Source organism: Vombatus ursinus, unplaced genomic scaffold (assembly GCF_900497805.2).
Source record: "Vombatus ursinus unplaced genomic scaffold, bare-nosed wombat genome assembly UNPS02014804.1, whole genome shotgun sequence".
Taxonomy (NCBI): Eukaryota; Metazoa; Chordata; class Mammalia; order Diprotodontia; family Vombatidae; genus Vombatus; species Vombatus ursinus.
Genome location: NW_020954582.1, coordinates 13010825 through 13033783, shown reverse-complemented (window position 1 = coordinate 13033783; position 22959 = coordinate 13010825). Strand labels below are relative to the sequence as shown.

Sequence of the window (22959 nt, the reverse complement as noted above, 5' to 3'; positions counted from 1 at the left end):
TGTTGTATTAAGTAGAAGGATAAAATAAGGGGCCATTTACCCCCTTTATTTCTATTCCTTTATAAAATGAACTATTTAATATAATTAAAATCAGCGTAGATTCTGCTCAGAATAGAAAGTTATTTTTAAAATTTTAGTTAATAAAACTACAGATAATAACAATACTTACAGCTCTTATATATGTTTACAAAACTGTTTAATACAACTCTGTGAATTAGGTTGTGCAAATATTTGTTATTTTCATTTTATGGATGAGGCAACTGAAGCTCAAAGATATGGAAGTGACTTGCCCATGGTATTATAAGTAGTAAATGTTCTTGGTAGCATTGAAACCCAGGCCTTCTGACTTCAGCTCTAGGGCTCACAGAATAGTAGAATTTTAGAGTTGGAAAGGGCTTCAGTGGCCATCTTATCCAACTTATACTTGAAAAAGAATAAAACCTCCAAATGTATCTAGTGAGGAGCCTTTACTGAAAATATCCAAGGAGGATGAAGCCACTGCACATTCCATCCCAATCCATTTTTACATAGTTCTAATTGTTAGGAATTTCATTCTCTCTCCTCTCTTTTCTTTCTTTCTTTCTCTCTTCTCTCTCTCTCTTTCTTTCTGTCTCTGTCTCTCTCTCCCTTTGTCTCTCTCTCTTTTTTTCTCCCTCTCCCTCTTCTTCTCTCTCTGTCTCTTTCTCTTCCTCTCCCCTAAAAACAAGATGAACATAGAGTGACAAATTTGACCCCCAAAGGCTTGGCAGGATGAGCAGCATGACTGGACTATAGCTTCATAAAAATAATAATTATGAAAGCTAACATTTATGTGGCACCTAAGATTTATAAGTCCTTTACACAGTTCATCTCATTTGATCCTCACAACCCTGTGAGGTTGTTGCTATTATTATCCCCATTTACAGATGAGAAAACTGAGGCTAAGAGAGTTTAAGTGACTTTGCCAGAGTTAATGAGCTAGTGAATATCTAGGGCAGGATTTGAACTCAGGTCTTCTTGAGTTCCAAGCCAAGCATCCTATCTACTGAACTAACTAGCTATCCACAGGGAACAGGACAAATGGAAGTGGATGTGGTGTAGCATTGTCTGTTAAGATGATATGCTTGTGAAGATATCCAGAAATTTGGGGTGAGGACATGTTATATTTGGGTGAAGACCAGTCGAGGCAGGAATAGAAGTGATTTTGTCATCCGAGTCTGCTATAAACCAAGTGAACAGAAAGAAGACACAGTTGAGAAGTTCAGGAAACAGATTCCCAGCCTGGTGATTCCAGCCCAGATTTCCCAGAGTGAAGGGGGCTTTAGTTATCTGAATGTCTGCTGAAGGACTCTCTCTTCCTAAAGCAGAAAAGCTAATAATTTTCTGAGTTGCTTTAATGACAGTTTCATCTTTTATAAGATATGGGAACCAATAAGGACAAATTCTATTCTAGGTTTCATTCTCCCCAACAAAAGGAACTGGCTTCAGTGGGGGAGGGTGGAAATAATTAGAAAGTTAAGAGGAGGTTCTAGTTTGTGGTAGGGGAGTAGAAATCTGGGCATGGGCTTCCATATACCCCAGATTTTGGGAGAACAGATTTCAAAGGATTCTAAGGAGTGAGTAGGATTCCATAGGAGCAGACAGCTGAGGATAGATAGGGGAAATTCTCAGGAATGAAATTCTGAAGACATAAAGAAAGATGATTTTTGATTAAGGAGAAAGAGAAGAGCCATCTAAAATGACTGGTGTGGATACACAGGGTGCTCCCTAAACAATTTATTCTTTAGAAACATATGTACCTATGATGGAAGCAAGAGGTAACAGAATCAATCAATAAACATTTATTAAGCACCAACTATGTGTCAGGTGAGAATTAATATAAATATATGAGAAACCTGTAAGAGTATTTTCAGGATGGCTAAAACTTTTCCCACTTAAGGTTACTGTCTACTATGATAGTAAATGTAATTGACTTCATGTGCTTTAAAGAGAGTTTCCTTAGTGACAGCTATTTGATCAGGGAATCTACCATCAGCTTAAGGATTTCTGTTCATCCTACATATCTTATGGTATGCAATCTAGTAGCATGGTGAAGGGCAGCAGTTCTCAAAGTTTTTGGTCTCAGGACCCCTTTACATTCTTAAAAAATATTGAAGGGGGCAGCTAAGTGGCCCAGTGGATAGAGCTCTGGCCTTGGAGTCAGGAAGACCTGAGTTTAAATCTGGTCTCGGACACATAACACTTACTAGCTGTGTGACCTTGGGTAAGTCATGTAACCCCATTGCCTAGCCAAAAAAAATTGAAGACCCCAAAAAGCTTTTAAAAAATAGGATAGGGGTGTGCTGGAGTCAGCTCAAACCAGCTCCTAAGAGCTGATTGTTGAATTTTCTAGTGTGATCATTTACATCTTGGAAATTGGCAAACATTACAAATCAGGGCTTGATTTATTGTTTTGTTAATTGTCTAGACTTAAGAAAGAGATGGATAAAATGATAATAACATTGATTAAACTTAAACCTGGGATGCCTGTACATTTTTATTCAAGCCAGTTTAATATTTACCAGCACACCCCTAGATTATATATATCCATATTTATTATTTTAGCAATTAGAACATTTTAGTGTGATTATGAAAATAGTTTTGACCCATCAGACACTCTTGAAAGATCTCAGGGAACTCCAGGCCTTCCTGGACTAAAGAACTATGGGTATAATGGATAGAAAACTCATCTCAGAATAAAGAAGACCTGAGTTCAAGTTCTATTTCTGGCTTACTGGCTATGTGACTTTGGCAACCTTTGAGTGCCCTGACAATTCTCCTAAGAGAATAAGTTTCTTTCTTCTTTCTTTTTTTTTTGGAGGCAACTAGGGTTAACTGACTTGCCCAGGGTCACGCAGCTAGTAAATGTCAGATGCTGGATTGGAACCAGGTCCTCCTGACTCTAGGGTTTGTGCTCTATTCATTGTGCCACCTAGCTGCTCCTGAAACAAGTTTCAAAGAAGGTGTCAACCTACATTGGTAGAGGAAATTCCTCATGGAGATCTCTAAATATTGATGAAATCACAGATCCAGCTCCCCCCAATTTTTTTTAAATCCAATAGAACAAAAATCATGTTGTTACTCATGCATAGTAACAAATCATAACTGCCAAAGTGCATGATAGTGAAAAGATTTGCTGACCTTTGGGCAAGGGAGACCTGTAATCAAATTTACTTCTGATACTTACTACCTGTGGGACTTTGAGTAAGCCATTAACCATTCTGTCCTCAGCTTTTTCACATTTAAGGTGAGAAGATAGTATTAGTTATGGTGCCCTTTCCTAGGTTGTTGTAAGGATCTAATGAAAGAATATACATAAAATGTGTTGTAAACCTTTAAGTTCTAGCTAGTATTATTAATCATATTGAAAGTCTGAATAGCTGAGTAACTTTTAAGTCTTTTGTGTAAATCTCTGAAAATATGAAGCAAGTGGAACTTACATCTAAAGCAATAAATAGTCCCCTATATGACTCTAACTAACCCATATATGGGTGGACACAGTTTGGGAAATTGGGAGAGATGGACTCTCTGGGCTAAGGATAAAATACAGAAAGACACAGCAGTCGTTGGAGAGTTAATTCATAACAAGCATTTTGAAGCTACTGTAGTCAATTAAGACAAGTCTCAGGTTTGCCTTTGGCTCTCTAGGCAGTAAGAATGTGTCTCTCAAGTTGGGCTATGCATGGTAATATGGAAACACCAGTAAAGACACATTCAGCTCTTTCTCTTTCTTGCATTGTTTAGAATGGTTTTTTTTATCATCTGTAATGTTTTCCTTTGAATTTAGGTGCAAGCTGGAGCATCGAGTGCTGGGTCAGAGGGGACTTGAAGACACTCATGTGTAATTTGGAATCATTGTTTAAGAATTCTTCCAAGACATCAGAATTTCAGGCTCATCTTTCGTATGTTCTGTAAGTAGCTGATTAGAAATATTCTTTGTGTAGTGGACATGCTTTCAAAAGAACCTGGTTTTGGGTCTCACATTGATGCTGTCTAGCTTTGTGTGTCTGAGTAAGTCAGTGATTGGTGAAAAGGTTGCCTTGATGAAAGTAGTCATAGTGAGATAGAACCTAGGGCCAGGTTGACAACCAACTTTACCTAAACAACGAAAAACTTAATGTAATGAGATTGAAGATTTACTTTTCATGTAATTAGAGAGTCCAGAGAATTTTCTGGCATTCACATCTCCTGGCTCTGTGTCTTTACTCTAGTTCTATGCCTTAGTATCTTGAGGGAGGGAGGTAATACGTCCAGCTGTGCTCTGTCTTGCTCAGACCACTTTGGTTTTGGGTGGTACATTTTGAGAAAGACATTGGTAAATTGGAAATTATCTAAGGAGGGGTCAACCAGATGACAAAGAGCTTTGGGATTATGCCAGGTAAGGATCAGGTGAAGGAAGGGAGGGTGTTTATCCTGGAAAAGAGAAGGCTCAGAGAGTGGTGGGGAATGGTAACTCTCTTCAGGTATTCAGAAGTCTTTCATGTGGAAAAGGAAATGAAATTATTCTTGGTCCAAGAAGACAAACCCTAGAGTTGATGGATTCTCCTTACCATTAGAACTATGGGAAAGTGGAATGGGCTGCATCATGAGATACTGGATTTCCTCTCAATGGAGATCTTCAGTCAACATGCATTTACTGAGCACCTACTATGTGCCAAGCACTGTGTTAAGCACTAGGGATATGAAAAAGAGGCAAAACCAGCTCCTTTCCTCAAAGAGGAGCTCACAGTCTAAAGGAGGAAACACCATAGAAACAGCTAAGTGCAAACAAGATATACAGAAGTAAATTGTCATTAACCTCAGAGGGAAGGTTGTCTTCAAAGAAAGACTTGGTAATCATTTGGGAAAGTTACAGGGGGATTCCGGATCAGAGAGGAGTTGATCTAAATGGCCTCTGCTGTCCCTTCTGACTCTGCAATTCTTTTTCTGTTACTTTTTTTTTCTTTAAAAATGTGGAGCTCCTTAATAAAGGTGTGATATCTTGCACAAATGTTTCTGACACAAAAATATTGAAGTTATATAGCATTCATTCTTCATTTAAATTAGAAAACATCCATTTGGGAAGTTCGTCACTGATGATGGGCTGAATTGAATGAAGCATGAAGGATCAGCTTATGTGGCTCTGAGACCAAATCTGCAGGACATGTCATTGCCATTCAGAAGACCTTTTGGATAAACTCTGTGGCTTGGTTCCCAAGCTGCATAGAAGCTAACTGTTATCTATCTTAGACTTACAAAGAAACAGAAACACAAATGATATCTTGAAGATATGGTAGATTCCCATAGAAGAAAAGTATAAAGCTTATTTTTTTAGAATTGAAAGACAACTTAGAGGTCATCTAGTCTAACACTCTCATTTTATAGATGAGGAACCTGAGGCCAAGAGATTTGCTCATGGTTATAGCAATAAGATAAGAAAAAGAAATCGAAGGAATAAAAATAGACAATGAAGAAACAAAACTATTACTCTTTACATATAATAGGATGGTTTATTTAGAGAACCCTAGGGAATCAACTAAAAAAAAAGTTGAAACAATGAACAACTTTAGCAAAGTTGCAGGATAGAAAATAAACCCACCCAAATCATCAGAATTTCTATATATCACCAACAAAACCCAGTAAGAAGAGCTAGAAAGAATTGCAGACAGTTTAAAATTCTTGGGAGTCTACCTGCCAAGACAAATATGGGAACAATATGAACACAATTACAAAATACTCTTCACACAAAGACAGACCTAAGCAAATGGAGAAATATTGATTGCTTATGTGTAGGCTGAGCCATTTTAATAAAAAATGATAATACTACCTAAATTAATTTATTTATTCATTCTCATACCAATTAAAATACCAAAGAATTATTTTATAGAGTTGGAAAAGTGATAATAAACTTCATCTGGAGGAACAAAAGGTCAAGAATATTAAGAGAATCAATGAAAAAAAAGTGAAGGAAGGTGGCCTAGCAATGCCAGATCTCAAACTACACTACAAAACTAGAATCACCAAAACAATTTGGTTGGTTGGTTGGACTTTGGTCTTCTTCAAGAATGAAGGAAAAACAAGTTGGTACTGTCTATGAAATAGACTGGTTGATCAATGGAATAGATTAGGCACGCAGTATTACAGAGGAAAAATGACCACAGTAACCTAATGTTTGATAAACTCAGAGATCCGAGCTTTTGGGGCAAGAGCTCATTATCTGAAAAAAATACTGGGAAAACTGGAAAGCAGTTTGGCAGGAACTAAGCATGGACCAACATTTCATACCATATACCAAGATAAAGCCAAAATGGGTATATGGTGTGTGAGTGTGTGTGTGTGTGTGTATACCTATATACAGTATTAAAATGTAAGGAATAAATATAAATCTGTGCAAAATGGTGAAGTATAGGACAGTTTGGGAAGGAAAGGACCAGCATTTGGGGAAATCAAGAAGGACTTCATGCAGAAGATTACACTTAAACTACATCTTAAAGGAAGAGAGAGATAACTGGTCTTCTTTTTAAAAAAGACTTCATTATTGCCTTTTTTTTTTTTTTTTTTGCTTTACATCACCTTCATTTTCAATCTCTCCCTCTTTCACCCAGTGAGCCATTTCTTGTAGCAAAGAAAAACCCAGTTCAGCAATAGTAAACAACGGCAGCTTAGTCTCTGCCTTGTTCCACACCCATGGTCTCCCTCCTCTGCCAAGGTGGGAGGGAGGTGTATTTGTTCATCTCTTCTTTGGGGCCAGGCTTGATTATTATAGCCACACAGCATTCAGATTCTATGTTGCTGTCCTTTCTTTTTACACAGTTGTGTACTTCTGCCCTGTTTCCTTGCTTCTACTTACCGAATTCTGCATCATCTTACAGACGTTTCCTCAGAATTCTTCATTGTCTCTTACACTTGTGCCCATCCCTTTTCCCCTGATGTTCATGCCTGGTGCACAGATCAAGCTGGGATTCCTCACCTTCATGCCTGCTTTGAATACTGAGGCACAGATGATGATGGAATACACAGTGCCTACAACAATCCATATATTTTTATTTTATAACAGGTCAGAAGCATCACAGGAAGACTCACCCATGGTGTCCCAGAAGGGTAATTTTCAGGTGGTTCAGTGCAATTGTAGTCAGTCCAAAGACTGTTTATGCCATGTGCCCATGCCCATAGCCAAACTCAGCTCTGTCTCCTTGATATTTCTGGAAATCACAAATGGCACCATACTTCTCCAGTCACCCATGATGTCTGTGAAGCCTATAAATATTGGTAAGTGTAAAGTCGCCAGATCTCTTCATAGAAAAGTACTTCAAGGATATAAGATTTCATCAGTGTGGGTACTCCCTTCATCAGTGCAACCAGTAACCCCTCCGTCACCCATAAATGATTGATGTAAGTCCAAATTTATCCATTGAGTGCAATGTGGTGAAAATAGTCTTGGATTTGGAGTCAGACAATATGAGTTCAACTCCTATCTTTGCTTACTACTGCTTGTTTGACCTTTGGCGAATTATTTCACCTTCCCGGGCCTCAGTTTCTTCATCCGTAAAGTGAGTCAAACAAGTTGATCTCTGAGGGTCCTTCCAGCTCTAGATTTATAATTCTATGCTTTTTGTGGTATCTCCATTGAAATCCTCCTTGGCATGGAAGTGGCCCTGGGTCTTTGAAGACTATACTTATAGTGTTCGAGCTCTGGCAGTTCCGACCAAGCAGAGGAGGTTTTGAGCACAGGCCTCATGATGGATTGCATGGCCAATGCTCAAGGCCCAGCCTGCCTAAGTGAGGAAGAGCTCATCTCCATGTCAGCTGGCCATACAGAAGTGGGTTTTCTGATCAATCAATCAGGAAATGTTCAGACAATTCCCACCCATCCTTCACTTAGCTCTTCCCTTTCTGGCTGCTTTTTCCACAGCCTATTCCACTTTACAAACCTTGAAGCTCTACATAAATATGATCTCTTATTATTATTACAGTTACATCACTAAGTCAGGGTTCTTAGCCATTTTTTGGTATCACAGACCCCTGGTGAAACCTATGGGCCCTTTCTCACATCATGTTTGTAAATGAATAAGAGAAAATGTATAGGAATTTAAAAAACCAATAACAATGAAGTACAATTATCAAAATGTTAGAAAAGAAAAACAAACAAAAAGTTCCTCAGACCCCAGGTTATGAACCTCTGCACTCAGCACTTAGGAAGAAAATTCAATAGCATGGAAAAGTAAGTTCCAGGAAATCCAGAATCATTTTAGTCTTTGCCTTTGTAACCTCACCTCCTAGCACTGTGCCTAGCCCACAGTAGATGCTTTATACCTGTTTATTGATTGACAGAGTGATTGATTTTTTTTTAAAGCAAACCAGGACTTGCCCCTCTTATGTTTTCAATCTAGCATCTGTGTCTGAATGACTATGCAGGCTTATGGAGATAATACCTTTAGGAGGAATTATGATCTGCATTGTTAGGATACTGCATTACCCATGCTGATGATATCATATATCTGTGCAATGTTGAAGGTTCTCAATCATGGGATTTCTGTGTCTATGGGCTTAACCAGTTTTGGGTCTTTTTCTCCCAGTAGAATTTAAGCTCCTTCAGGAAAGGATCTGATTTTTGTTTTGTTCTAGTATCTCCAGAAGCTAGCATGATGGTACAATGTCTAATGCTGAGTTGTCTGTCTGTCTACCTATTGATCATCTATCTCTATCAATCATGTATCATCTATCTATATCTCTGATCTATCTACCTAATTATCATTGATCTCTGGCTTTCTCCTGACTCTGAGTCATATACCACTTCAGCTCTCTGATACTTCCTCTGCAACTATTAAAAATCAGATTTAGTTCATGGTCTCATAGGGTTAGAGCTGAAGAGACCTGAGAAATCACCTAGTCCAATTTTCTAATTTAATTGAGGAGAAAATGGAGACCCAGGGAGAGAGTGACTTGCCCAAGGTAACATTGCTGGTGTCAGAGGAGAGATTCAAACTCTACTCCATTGATATAAAATCCAATGTTTCTACTGACCTTTCTATTGAAAAACTGAAGCCTGACTTGAAATATTATTATTTTTTTTAAAGTGAAGCCAGACCCACCATTGCATTTGCTAATGGAAATAACAGATGATGGAAAATTAAAGATCTCTTGGTCTAGCCCACTGTTGGTGCCATATCAACTTCAATATGAAGTGAAATACTCTGTAAAGTCAACTGAGACCATGGGACAGGTATGCATTTTATTTTACTATGCAATTCACGAAAATTAAATCCTGGGGATTTCAAGGAGAGCTGTATGTTACCTTTGAGATGAGATTAAAATGGTCCCTCAAAAGAAAGAGCTCTTAAACCCCTAAAGCTTTTTCAGCATCTGATACTCATGTTGTGAGAACTTTCAGAAGCATGCAACTCACTATGGTCATGGAGTATATCTAAGTATATCTTCATCTTTGCTGAACTATGAAGTTTGCATTATTCCCTGACACCTTCTCAAGGTGATCCCAAAGCAAAGCTTATAGACTTGCTGTGTGTCCTGTAACCTTTGACAGTGAGTTTCATAAGCTCATAGATTAAAAGGTCATGTGATACTAAGCTTATGACTTTAGAGCTGGAAGGAACTTTAGAGGTCATCTACCTCAGATGAGGAAAACTGAGTCCCAGAGAGGGTAAGCAACCAACAATAAATGAGAAAACCAGAATTAGAATACAGATGTTCTGACCCCAAATGCAGCATTCTTCTCATTGCATTATGATTCTCTCTCCCCGTGGCTCAGATTAGCAGACTTAAAGAGATATACCTGATCACTTATCAGCCCGTGTAACTTACTGGAGGTCCCTAGCCAGGCAACAGTGATCTGTCTTAAAATTAGTCAAACAACAGGTGTTAGCCTGTGAGTTGGAGGCTAATTGGCACAATGGATATTGAAATCTCATTAGAAATATTAGGGAGTGGGGGCAGGGGCCATAGGGTTTGGACATAATTGGGAATAAATAAACATCTGTTGGTCAAGGCCACCAGTCATAAGGAATACAAACCAAAGTGTAGGGGAATAGAGGAGAATGTGGCAAAATGTCAGCTTGAGGAGGCTTCCACAAACTCAGGTTCTCATTAGCAATCCCGTTATGTGTGGTGTTTTGACTTTTTAAATGAAATTTAGCAGATTGCTGCGATTGTACTAGATACCTCCCTGCTCGTGGACAATGTGCTACCTGGTTCTTCATATACAGTTCAGGTACGGGGCAAGAGGCTGGAAGGCCCAGGAGCCTGGAGTGATTGGAGCACTCCTTCCAACTTCACCACCCCAGGTATGTTGCTGGCGTATAGGGTGCATCTTTGCTTCTGATTGTTGGGGAGTAGATTTTGGGGATCTCTCTCCCTCTCTCTCTCTCTCTCATAAATACTTGGGATTTCATGGTAGCAAATGTGAACTCAAGAAATGAGGTGACCTAGGGGATAGAATGTTGGTCTTGGAGTTGGGAAGAGCTGGGTTCAAGTCTTACCTGACATAGAATCATAGAATTTTTGAATTGGAAGGGACTTGGTGACCGTATTTTCTAACCCCCACCAAAAAGGAATCCTCATTATTGAATACCTGATGAGGAGTCATACAACTCTGGCCTGGAAACCTCCAAGAAGGGAGAGCCCACTAATCCTTAAGGAAGCTCGTTCTATTCTGGGATAGCTCTGATAGCAAGATTTTTCTTGATATTAAGCCTAAATTGGCACATATTGGCTATGTGACTTTGGGCAATATATTTAAACTTTCAATGGTCTAGGTAACTCTCTAAGACTGTAAGTTATAAAAGACTTATTCATTTGCATTGGTAGAGATTTCTGCAGCAGAAATTAGCTAAACTAAGAAAGTCACAGGTCCACCCTTTCCCCTTGCCCCCTACAAAATGGGTGTCAAATTGAAGGGGGAAAATTATTTGTATCATTATAAATTTTAAAAACTCAGGGTATGTTACACTTAAATGAATACACATGTGTTATTGAAATTTGCAGTATGTTTTGGAAATAAAGCCTAAAGATTAAGACAAGAGAATGTTATCATGGGTGTCTCACTTTTTTTGGACTTTGGATTCATTCATAATTTTCATTCATGAAATTTGTATATTAAAATAATTTCAAAGGGAAAAAAGAAGAGTTGAAAAACAAGATAAAAAACCTAAATTTTAGACTGTTATTGGCATACTTAGTGCATCTTTAATTCCTGTTTTCAAATGACTATATTCACTTGTGTGATTTTCAATAATTTCTTTTAATATATTTTTTAAAGATAATTTTTATTCTGAACTTAACAAACAAAAAATAAAATTCCATATCTATCTATCTATCATCTATCTGTCTATATATTAGAGCAGAAAAATTGTATATAAAACTACCGCTTGTTTTTCTTTTAAAGTATATAACAAGTTAAACACAGAACTTTTGAAGCTGCCGTTCCTGTATGGTCATTCGTTCATTTATTCATATATACATAATACATACATATATCTATATCTACATATACACATATATTAATTTGCTGCTACAATGATTTCTTCTCATCAATTCTGCCTTTAAGGACTTTCGACTTTCTCAGTCTGCTTTTTTTCTTTCAGTTACAACAGTGAGGGTATTTTTTATAGAAGGCATGGAAACTAAGCTGTGTTCATACTTTGCTGGAAGTTGGGTAGTATTATTGTGATTATTGGGGTCATAGGATTTTGAGCTGGGATAACCCTTAGAGTTCACTAGGTTAACTTCTTCATTTTCCACATGAAGAAACTGAAGCTCATTAAAAGTGGAATGGGTCACCATCGATGGTAGTGAGTTCCTTCTCCCTTGAGGTTAATAGTACTGTATTCACACTAACTTTTTCAGAGTTTTTCTTAGAAAGAAACTGGATAAATTATAAAACATTTGGATGAGAATAGTTTTTGCTTTGGGGAATAATAAATATTATGACTATTCAAATAAAATATTCAAATTTCTTGTATCTTACATCTTTGAAAGAAATGCTCTAAAAAAATCTCACTACGTGACCTCCTGTCAATTAAAAAAATAAATCAACAAACATTATTATTCCACTAAAATGAAACGTTCTCTACTTTCAGTACTAGGAATTTGTAACCTGGCATGGCTGTATTTTCTTTAAATCTGGTGCAAGCCCAGGTTTTCAATGTGAAACTCCCTTTATTTTCAGTGCCAAACAATAGCAATAACAGATCAACAGAAATGCAGGTTGTTTTTGGGATGTGGCCCATTGAGCAACACCCTTGCTCCATTGATGTGTCAAGATTTTTTGCTATCAGATCCAACCTGTCATTCAACAAACATTTATTAAGCACCTTCTATGTATCAGACACTGTGCTAAGTTCTGGGGAATACGAAGAAAGGCTTGTCTATACATCTTCCACCTGATTTCTACAGCATAACTCTGTTTGTTTTCCAAAGCTTGGCACAGTGCCTGGTACATAGTAAGCACTTAGTAAATGTTTTTTGGTTGACCTATTCATGATAGGTTTGGCCATTTAGTTTCAGCATTATGTGTTCATTAACTAATGACCTTGCTAACTTTAGATATTTCCATTCTATTTTGACAGGTAATTCAGGGATATTTGAATTGTCTAATTTTATAGCCAAATGGGAGTGGGAACCAACTTATACTAGCAGAACAAAATGAAATAGGGGAAAAGCCAGTCCATTAGAGTGGAGGGGTTTAACTCTAAAATAGGGGGTACTCCAATCACATTTGTACATTATTTCCAGCAAAGAAGCACCTATCACAGACATGAGAGATTGTTGACCTACCTCGAACACACTTCATTATTCCACAGTACATACAGAACAGCTTCTAAAAATCTCAAAGGATAACCTTTTAAAATGTACAAATGAGCTTTCATTATCCCAATCAACTCTAATCAAAGCTTTACTTTTAAACGTTAAAAAATTAAAAACAAAAACAAAAACATCTTCACGTCTAAACTGAAGACATCTAGGACTTAATTTATCAAAATTTTCTGATGTGTGTTTGTTGAGTCCATATGTCACCGTAATGTTTCTTGTATCCTTCTCCTTATCACTATTCCCACTACCCGTTAGCACTCTCCTACTTCAAACCAGTCAGTATTCGTAGTCCATTATAATAGCCCCACTGGTGGATGACTTTGTGTACTCAGATCAAGCTAAATACTTTCCCATTGCTGTTTGCAGAGCAACGATGCAACGCAGCTGAGCTGTAGGGCCAGGAAGGCAGCAGTTACAGCCTTAGTCTGGGGAAATCCAATACCATTTTTTCATACCCTGGGTAGCAAGGTGGTGCTGGGCCTGGAGTCAGGAAGATTTGGCCTCAGAGGCTCACCACCTGTATGAGCTTGGGCAAGTTGCTTAACTCTGCCTCAGTTTCTTCATCTGTAAAATGAGCTGAAGAAGAAAATGGCAAACCACGCTAGTATCTTTGCCAAGAAAGCCCCAAAATGGTGTCATGAAGAAGCAGACACAACTGAAAGGACTCAACAACCTTCATATCCTGGGTCTGTTTACCCTTGAAATTCTACTCTTCAATATTCACCTCAAAAAGTCTTCCCTAGCTAATAGTAATCTTTCTGTCATCTTAATTCACAGAACTATCTTCTTTTGTACATTTTTTTAACTCTCAAATTTGAATTACAGGGCTTTTTTGTTTTTGCTTATTTGCTTTATTACTATTACTAGCCCATGTTTACTTTTGAATTCCTGTAAAAGGTAGGTGATCTCCGTTGTATGTCCCTCAGAATAATGATAAACAGTTGATGAATGAATAAAAAAAATATTTATTAAGTTCCTTCTATGTGCCAATTAGTGCATTAACTCATTCATTAACAGATGAATGATTAGAATAAAAAAATTAACTGGCAGGTAAAATTGAAAATGACATGCCCATAAAAATCAAATAGAAATATTTTATAATTTTACATAAAACAACTATTAAGATATCTGGTGGACAAATGTTACATTTCTTTTTGCTCTTGTTTTTTTGGTTTTTTTTTTTGTAGTTGTTGGGCAATGGGGGTTAAGTGACTTGCCTAGAGTCACACAGCTAGTAAGTATTACGTGTCTGAGGCTGGATTTGAACTCAGGTCCTCCTGACTTCATGGCCAGTGCTCTATCCATTGCGCCACCTAGCTGCCCCACAAATGTTACATTTCTTAATGTGTAAAATTGGAAAATGTTTTCTATTACTCAGAAGCAATGTGTTTTCCATGTGGGAAATATATTATAGGAATTTAGGGCAAGGAGAAATAGGGATAATAATGAAATATGAAGAGGTATGAGAAGTCAAACCATTCCGGCAAAAAGTAGTCTTTTAGAAAAGGCAATAAGTAATTTTGGGTTCTCCAAAGTAGATATTTTGACAACATAAGGCTTAATGTACATAGTTTATTTCAGGGCAGAAATATTTCCTTTACTATAACCACAGCTGTTGGAAGGAAATGGAGAAATTATTCAATTTAGGTTCAGCCTTGATTGTGACAGCAGCATAATGGTGATACAACTTATGGAATCCTTTAAGCTTTCTTAAGTGCTATGCCCAAGTCAGTCCTTCTGAGGTTGTGTCCAACATATACTGATTGAAATATATGACCTAAGATCTCTTTAGACTCAGATTCTGTGATTTGGAACCTCTGCAAGTAGATGGGGATTGTGATCGACAGGTCTTACCATTCTCCATTAATAAGGGGTGAAGAAATTTATTAGCGTGATAGTTGTTCAGGAGAGACATTATACTGGGGCACTCAGCCCAGTTATCTACCCTCTCATTTCTTCCATGACATCATTTCAAAAATTATCCTTATATGGATGTCCAGGACATGAAATTTAGCATGCAAGTATAATTTAGGAAGAATTAAGCAGAATTCTTTCAATATTTAAATTTCCCATTTTATGTCAGATGACAATCTTGTCATTTGGATGGCAATATACATTGCACAAATATTTGAGATTAATCTTTTCTAGAGATTTTTAATATCACATATTCTCTTTTTTCCCTACCCTATAGAGGTCATATATTTTCCACCGAAAATTCTGACAAGTGTTGGGTCTAATGCATCCTTTCACTGCATCTACAAGCATCAAAACAAGATCATCCCTTCCAAGAATGTCTTTTGGTGGTTGAATTTAGCAGAGAAAATCCCCCCAAGTCACTATGATGTTATGAATGCCCATGTGAGCAGGGTCACCCTTCTCAACATGAATGCAACTAAACCTAGAGGAAAATACACCTATGATGCTGTGTATTGCTGTCAGGAGAATGAGTGCCATCACCGCTATGCAGAATTATATGTAATAGGTAAGCAGCCTCTCTCAAATTTACTGCATTCTGCCTGCCGATTGTTCAACATGGACCCTTTTGTAGAGGCTTAGTTAAGAACTAAGGAACATTTTTGTTTTGCACATAATTTGTGTGTTCTGTTTTCTCTTTATATTAATATTTTAATGTGTTTTAAATAGATGTCAATATCAATATCTCATGTGAAACTGATGGGTACTTAACTAAAATGACTTGCAGATGGCCAGCCAACACAGCTGCATCACTCCTGGGAAGTATGTTGCAGTTAAGATATTTCAGGTGTGTATGATTTTCATGGGGCAGGGTTTGGGGGAAGTTTGAGGGGCAATGGGAAGTACAGCCTTGTGACAATCATTAGAGCAATAATTAATAAAGAAATTACTTCCTGGTTCACAGTAAAAAACAGAAGAATATTTTTTGTCATGATTGCCTATTCTTCTCCATGATTTGGAGATGATCCTAGGTCCCAAAATCAATAGAACACAAGCCCAGGTGTATCTTACTAGGCTGGAAATGCCCAAAGATGGATGATATGACTACAGTTTAAGGGCATATTATAGTTGAAGTTCAAGGAGGTCCATTAAAGGTTGGTTCCTGGGGGATGAGCTTAAGAGAAGAAGTAGGATGGTTGGATAGGATTCTGCACTTGGAGTCAAGAACTGTGTTCAAATCCTACCAAAGACAGTATATTACCATGGGCACATCACTTAACTATTCGGTACCTCAGTTTTTTCATATGTAAAATGATGGAGTTGGGCTCAATGGCCTCTGAGCCTATGACCCTATGATCTTTAGAAACTTAGTTGACCATGCTAGCTCTCAAATACTGTACATCAAATCATTGAAAGGCAAGTGGCTCACTTGTTGCAAGTGGTCCCCAACCTTGAATGTTCTTTAGTCTTCCCCAGTCTGCATGGCATCTAGCTCACAGATTCATACTTTCAGAAATACACAGAATATATTTTGTTGTTGTTCAGATGTTTCTTTCATGTCTGATTCTTCTTGACCCCATTTGAGGTTTTCTTGGCAGAGATACTGGAGTGGTTTGTCATTGCCTTCTCCAGCTCATTTTAGAGATGAGGAAACTGAGGCACACAAGGTCACACAGCTAGTATGTGTCTGAGGCTGGATTTCAATCTAGGTCTTTCTGACTCCAGACCCAGTGCTCTATCCACTGCACCACCTAGCTGCCCATATATATATTCTGAACCATATGTATATGTGTGTGTATGTATATGTGTATATATATGCATATATGTATACATATATACATATGTGTGTATATATATGAAAAATACAGAAATAAAATTTTCCTTTTGAGGGAAATTGAGGGGACTTTGATTTTTCATTCATTCAGAAACAGTTATCAAGTTCTTGCTATATCCAAGTTACTTTAGTAGGTATTATGGGGGTCATAAAGATATAATAACATCTATTAAAAAAACTTACTTTGTAGTAGACAAAAGAAAACATACACCCAAGACTAAAGTATGAGGTAGTGAGTGATAAAGACTATAAAAGGGGAATAACCAATGGGAATTCAGGGAAAGAGAGCTCATTTCTGGCAGGAGAGGTCAGGGACGTTGTCTTGGGAAAGGTGGCATTTATACTGGGTCTCAAAGGATGGGAAGGATTTCAGGTGACTGATTTCAGATCCCTAGGTAATCAGCAGTGTGCTGGCAGTTCATGTTCTTATACACTACTACTCCTCAAAGGTTTCTAATATTCAGTGACCAACTGACTCAGTCCCTATTGTGTTCTTAGCACTGGGTTGGGTGCTATAGGGCATGAGCAATAAATATTCAGCCAGTCAGTAAATATTTATTTACTATGTGCCCAGCACTGTGCTGCATAAAGAAAGTAAATTCTCAGAGGTTTGGTAAGTAGAAAGGAGAAGCCAAAACAGAAATTTCCAAGGCATCAGAACAGCCTGGGATGTTAGCACTAAGGTGAAAAGGATGATGTTGTGATACAGTGGAAAGAGCAAGTGAGAGAGTCATACAGCTAGAAAATGTCTGAGTAAGGATTTGAACTCAGCCCTTCCTGATTCTAGATCCAGCATTCTAGCCACTGTACCACCTAGTGACCTCTTTACTTTTACTTGTTAGAATCCATCTTGCGCTTCCTTTAAGGCTCACTCATTTGTTACCTTCTATAAAAAGCCTTTCTGAATGCCCTGTTAGTTAGTGCTTCCTCCTTCATCAATTGACCTTGTATTTACTTCTCTGTTTACACTTCTCTGTGTATCTTACCAGTAGAACTTAAGTTTCATGAAAGCAGGAGTTGTTTTACCTTTGACTTTGTATCTCCAGCACCTAGGACAGCTCCTAGTATCTGGCAGTTACTCAATTTTTTTTTTTTTTTGCTTTTTTAGTGAGGCAATTGGGGTTAAGTGACTTTCCCAGGGTCACACAGCTGGTAAGTATTAAGTGCATGAGGCTGGATTTGAACTCAAGTCCTCCTGTCTCCAAGGTCAGAGCTCTAACCATTGCGCCATCTAGCTGCCCCTAATAAATGTTTTAAAAAACAATAATTTATACTAGTCACTGAATTCTTAGTGTTTATTTCCTTTATATTTATATATTTTGTCTTCACCTTAACTTCAAACTCTTGTAAGGTTTGGGTGCTGTGTCCTCTTTTGTATGCCTGACCCTACTCACCTCTGTGAAGCACCTAGTAAACATTTCTGTTTCCATTAGGAAATGTTAGATTATGATATAGCTGGGATTTTAAAAAGTGTCCTACTTGGAAGATCAATTTAATAAATGGAAAAAGGTTGCCTAGCTTCCCTTTAGATGTGATAGAAGCTTGATTTTCTCTAAAGAAGCCTTCATGTTTTTGCGTGTTTTTTTATTTTTTATTTTTATTGAAGTTGTAACCTAAAAGGATCCTAATTAATTGCTTTTATACCTTTTTAGGAGCAGCCTATATTGTTCTGACTTTCCAACTACTCATCATGCCTCAGACCCCAAAGACTGTCATTTACACAAGGATGGCTTTTATGAATGCACCTTTCAGCCCATCTTTCTTCTATCTGGGTACACCATGTGGATACAGATAATCCACTCCTTGGGGTCACTTGAATCTCCCCCAGTTTGCATTGTTCCAGATTCTGTAGGTATGTCATGTTGTTTTATGTGTGTGTTTTCCTTTATCTGAGATATTCTATTAAGATGGGTATAATGTAGGGTGGCAGGGGGCAGAGTGGTGGATGATCGTGATTGCGCCTTGCCATTTTCTATTCACACAACACCCTGGAAAGATTTATGACTGTGCTCAGAATGAGAGGGCATCAGTGTAGCTAAAATTTTACAGTCTTATTTTGTTATAAACCAGCACAACATGTCCTAGAGAGGAATGGCTTATTATATAGCACTCCTGATGCTGAAAAGGGTCTATTTTTATTATGTTACACAATGGATGATTAATTTCTGAAAACAAAATTTGTTAGTTATTCCAAATATATTTATACGGTCACATATGTATGTATATACACACATGTGTTTGTGTATGTTCACTATTACAGATTTAGAGCTGGGATGGACTTCAGAGGGCATCTAGTCCAACCCCCTCATTTTACAGATTGGGAAACTGAGGTCTAGAGAAATTAGGTGATTTGCTCAAGGACACATGAATGGAAAGTGGGAAGGATGAGATTTGAACTCAAGTCACCTTACTCTCAATGTGTCACTCTTTCCAATTTACCATGTTGCCTCCAATTCACTTTATAAAGCATTTTTAGCCTGTAAAATTGGATTGAATATATGTATCTAACCCATATATATTAGTTTACATATACATGTATATATTATCTCTACATGTCCATGCACATTATATATACATATGAACATATATTAGATAAGTGTGTGTGTATATATATATGTACACACACACATATACATACATTTCAACTGAAATTTTTATATCACAAAAAATATGAAATGATATTAGGCTCAGTTCTCCTCTGTACATCTCCCATTCTAGTACATTCTTTGTGCTATGGCACAGACTGTGGGTTCTTGAAGGCTAGACCAGTGGAAGCTCTGAAATGTCCTTCCAAGTTGGAATGAGTTTTGATGACAGGCTCTGTGGGCTTTAGGACCAGCCTGGCTAAGTAAGAAGAGACATCACCAGCAGTTTGGCTACTAGGTGCCTAATGATGGGCAACTCTCCAGAAGGAAATTCTGAAGACATAAAGAGTAACATTTCTCATGAGTAGAAAAAAGGGAAGAACATAGCAAGTGGGTGAATAGGAAAATCACTGTTAAGTATATATACATACAAAGATATACACAGACACACACACATACACACAGACACACATATGAAAGTTGGAAGCGAGAGCAGGTAATAAAGGATGAATACAAAAAGTAACAAGGTACTGTAAGAATAACATCCAGTGTGCCAAAGATCAGAATGAGTGAGAAACTGATATAAGTAAAGACATTGACTCTATTATGGCAACAGAATTCAAAGCCACTCAAGGCTCAGGTTTTTTTTAGTTCTTTCTCTCTGCCAAGGAGGATGATCTGTGAATTGGAAAGAGAGGAAAGCATATACATATATACATACATATATACATATATATATTATACATATACACACATACATATATGTATATATATATTATACATATACACACATACATATATATATATATACATATACATACATATACATATACATATATGTCAATACCCAAGATAAAAGGAAAAGTTAAAGAGAAAGCAAATAAGTAACTAGTTACCTTTGATGAATTCAAGTCATTGTCCATACCAATTATATTGAGGACTGAATGATCTGGCAGATGTGACCGCAGAGCTTTTATCAATGATATTTCAAAGATCACGGGAAATAGGATCAACCCTACAGAACTAGGGAAGAGCAAATATCCCAATTTTTCAAAAAAGAAAAAAAAAAAGAACAGACTCTACAAACCATAAACCAGTGAGATTGACTTTGATTTCTGGTGAACTTTAGAATGTATCATTAAAGAGATGGTTATTGAAAAGGAAGCAGCGATCACAAAGAACCAGCCTAGCAGCATCAAGAAAGGTCATGCCAGACTAACTCCATTTCCAGCACTTAGCACAGTGCCTGGCACATAGTAGGTGCTTAATAAATGTTTATTGATTGATTCATTCCTTTTATGGACAGGGTTGCAGAACTGGTAGGTCATAAAAATGCAGGAGATTTTTAGCAAGGCATGTGATATAGTATCATTCTATTCTTGTGAAAAAGATAATAATAGCAATAATTAATTATTATAATAATAGCTAGCGTTTACATAGTACCCAAAGGTTTGTAAGCACTTTCGACAAGTTATTTCATTTACCCTAACAACCACCCGTGAAGTAGGTGCGATTATTAGCCTCATTTTATAGATGAGGAAACTGAGATGGAGAGGGAGTTAAGTGACTTGTTCAGCGTCACACCACTAATAGTATCTGGGCAGGATTTGAAGGCAGATTTTCCCAACCCCAGATCTACTCTTCTGTTGACTGTGCCCTCTGGCTAAAACCCTGGATTACAATAGACAGAAGTCATCCAAGTTGGAATTTGGTAGATGGAAAAGAGGACTTTACAATGCTAACTCAGCAGAAAATGATGGGAGTAGGAATTCTTGACCTGGGGTTCATGAAACTGTTGTGCATACATGCACATATGCATGAATGTGTGTATGTGTGTATGTATATGTGAATGTCTATTTGTGTGTATGTATGTATATATATATGTAAATTTTATTATAGATTATTTGCATTATTATGTAATTATATATGTAATATAGTTCTATATATGTGTGTGTATATACACTTTGATAACTATATTTCAACTATATTGTATTATGTATTCAATTATATTGTAGTATGTAGTATAATATAAATATATATTTTGCTGTTGTTTAGTCATTTCGGTCATGTCTGACTGTTCATGACATCTCTTCCCCTTTTTTGGCAAAGATACTGGAGTGGTTTGCCATTTCCTTCTCTAGCTCATTTTACAGATGAAAAAACTGAGGCAAACAGGGTTAAGTGACTTGCCCAGGGTCACACAGCTAGTAAATGTCTGAAACCAGAGTTGAACTGCTGAAGATGAGTCTTCCTGACTCCAGGCCTGGCCCTCTATCCACTGCACCACCTAGGTACCCCAGCAAAAGCAACAACAAATACATACTTTGATAACTATATTTCATTATAAATTATTTTCTCTGTAACCCTGTATACTTTATTTTATGCATTAAAAACACTCTTTTGGCAAGGGCTCCATGAGTTTCTCTGGACTGCCAAAGGAGTTCATGATCCCAAAAAGGCCTAAGAGCTCCAGAATTAAAAATCCATTAAAACTGGCTTGAAATTAGGAGAAATTTTTAAGATGAGAACCAGCCACTACAACCAATCATAACAGCTTCATCTTTCAATCCAGCATACTTAAACAAGCTATCGGATCTGACAGTGGTCTGAAGTGAGGACATTGACTCTATTCCCATCTCTTAATGAAACTTGACTGATAAAAAGTATTGCTAAGATAAAGAGACCAACAGAGCCCCAGCCAAAAAAGAAAAAGAAAAAAGGAAGGAAGGAAAAGAAATAAAAACAAGAAAAATAATTGCCTTGTCCATGTCAATACATGCAATCCAAAGGCACAAGTCCAACCACGTCACCCTCCCCTCACCTCACTCAATAAATTCTGGTGGCTCCCTATCACCTCGAGGATAAGACACAAAATGCTGTTTGGCATTTGAAGCCCTTTACGACTAACCCCAGGCCCCAAGATTACCCGTCCTCTTATTCTTTCATCCAGTGACACTGGCCTCTGGGCTGTTCCCCAAAGAAACACTCCATCTTTCTACTTGGGGTATTTTTATTGCCTGTCCCCCATTCTCGTTTTATTTTTGTTAGCCCCAAATTGCCAGCCACAGACCCCACTTCTGGCAAAACATCTCACTGTTTGAACTATGTCTATCTTTTGTCTGGGGATGTTGCCCACCTCAGCAGCTTCCTCTCGACTTCATCTCCAGTAAGTATATCCCCAACGCTGGTGGTTAGCACTGTTGAAGATTGAGTCAACGTTGAAAAGAAAGAAAGGTAAACAATTCCTCTCCCCTCCCTTATTCCTAAGCCTAGGAGAAAAGACTCTTGCTTCTCATTAGAGAGCTCTAGGAGAGAAAGGAGACAGAGGACAAGAACCTTGGGTTTTATAGTGGAAATTAACAATTTGCCTTCTGTCCCCACATACTCACTCAAAAACCCCAAGTAGGTCGGTCTCCTGAGTCCCGAAGCCTTCCTTTCCTGCCTATGTTTCCACTCTCAGCCTTTGTGGCTTCCTCCACCTTCTCTTTCTCTAATTCCAAGTTTCTTCTCTTTCCGTGAGGAGGTAAGTTCCTCTTTGAGTCCATTTTTTGGACTTCGAGAATTGACTTTTAGAGGTTATTCTGAAACATGGTTTATAATTTTACATACTCTTTCATTGTTTCCTTTCTGATTCATTCAAGGGACAAATTTGCACCTCATAAAGACACCTTTTGGTCTAGAAACCTCTTTCATCAGTCATTTACGATCTCATTGTCCAACCCCTTCCTGTGATTAGATCTCAGGCTTTCAAAAGCCTGTTATACAGAAGTGTGTGTGTGTGTGTGTGTGTGTGTGTGTGTGTGT

General features: G+C 37.6%; 1 protein-coding gene across 1 annotated transcript in view; it reads left to right on the top strand.

Annotated features, from left to right (window-relative positions):
• LEPR (leptin receptor) overlaps positions 1-22959 on the top strand; it is a 62253-nt gene that overhangs the window by 8816 nt on the left and 30478 nt on the right. Inside the window, exons 3-9 of the mRNA XM_027874096.1 lie at positions 3806-3929; positions 7055-7266; positions 9075-9220; positions 10151-10295; positions 15014-15304; positions 15466-15583; positions 18223-18422. Of these exons, the coding sequence (XP_027729897.1) occupies positions 3806-3929; positions 7055-7266; positions 9075-9220; positions 10151-10295; positions 15014-15304; positions 15466-15583; positions 18223-18422 (1236 nt within the window). The remainder of the gene's footprint in view (positions 1-3805; positions 3930-7054; positions 7267-9074; positions 9221-10150; positions 10296-15013; positions 15305-15465; positions 15584-18222; positions 18423-22959) is intronic.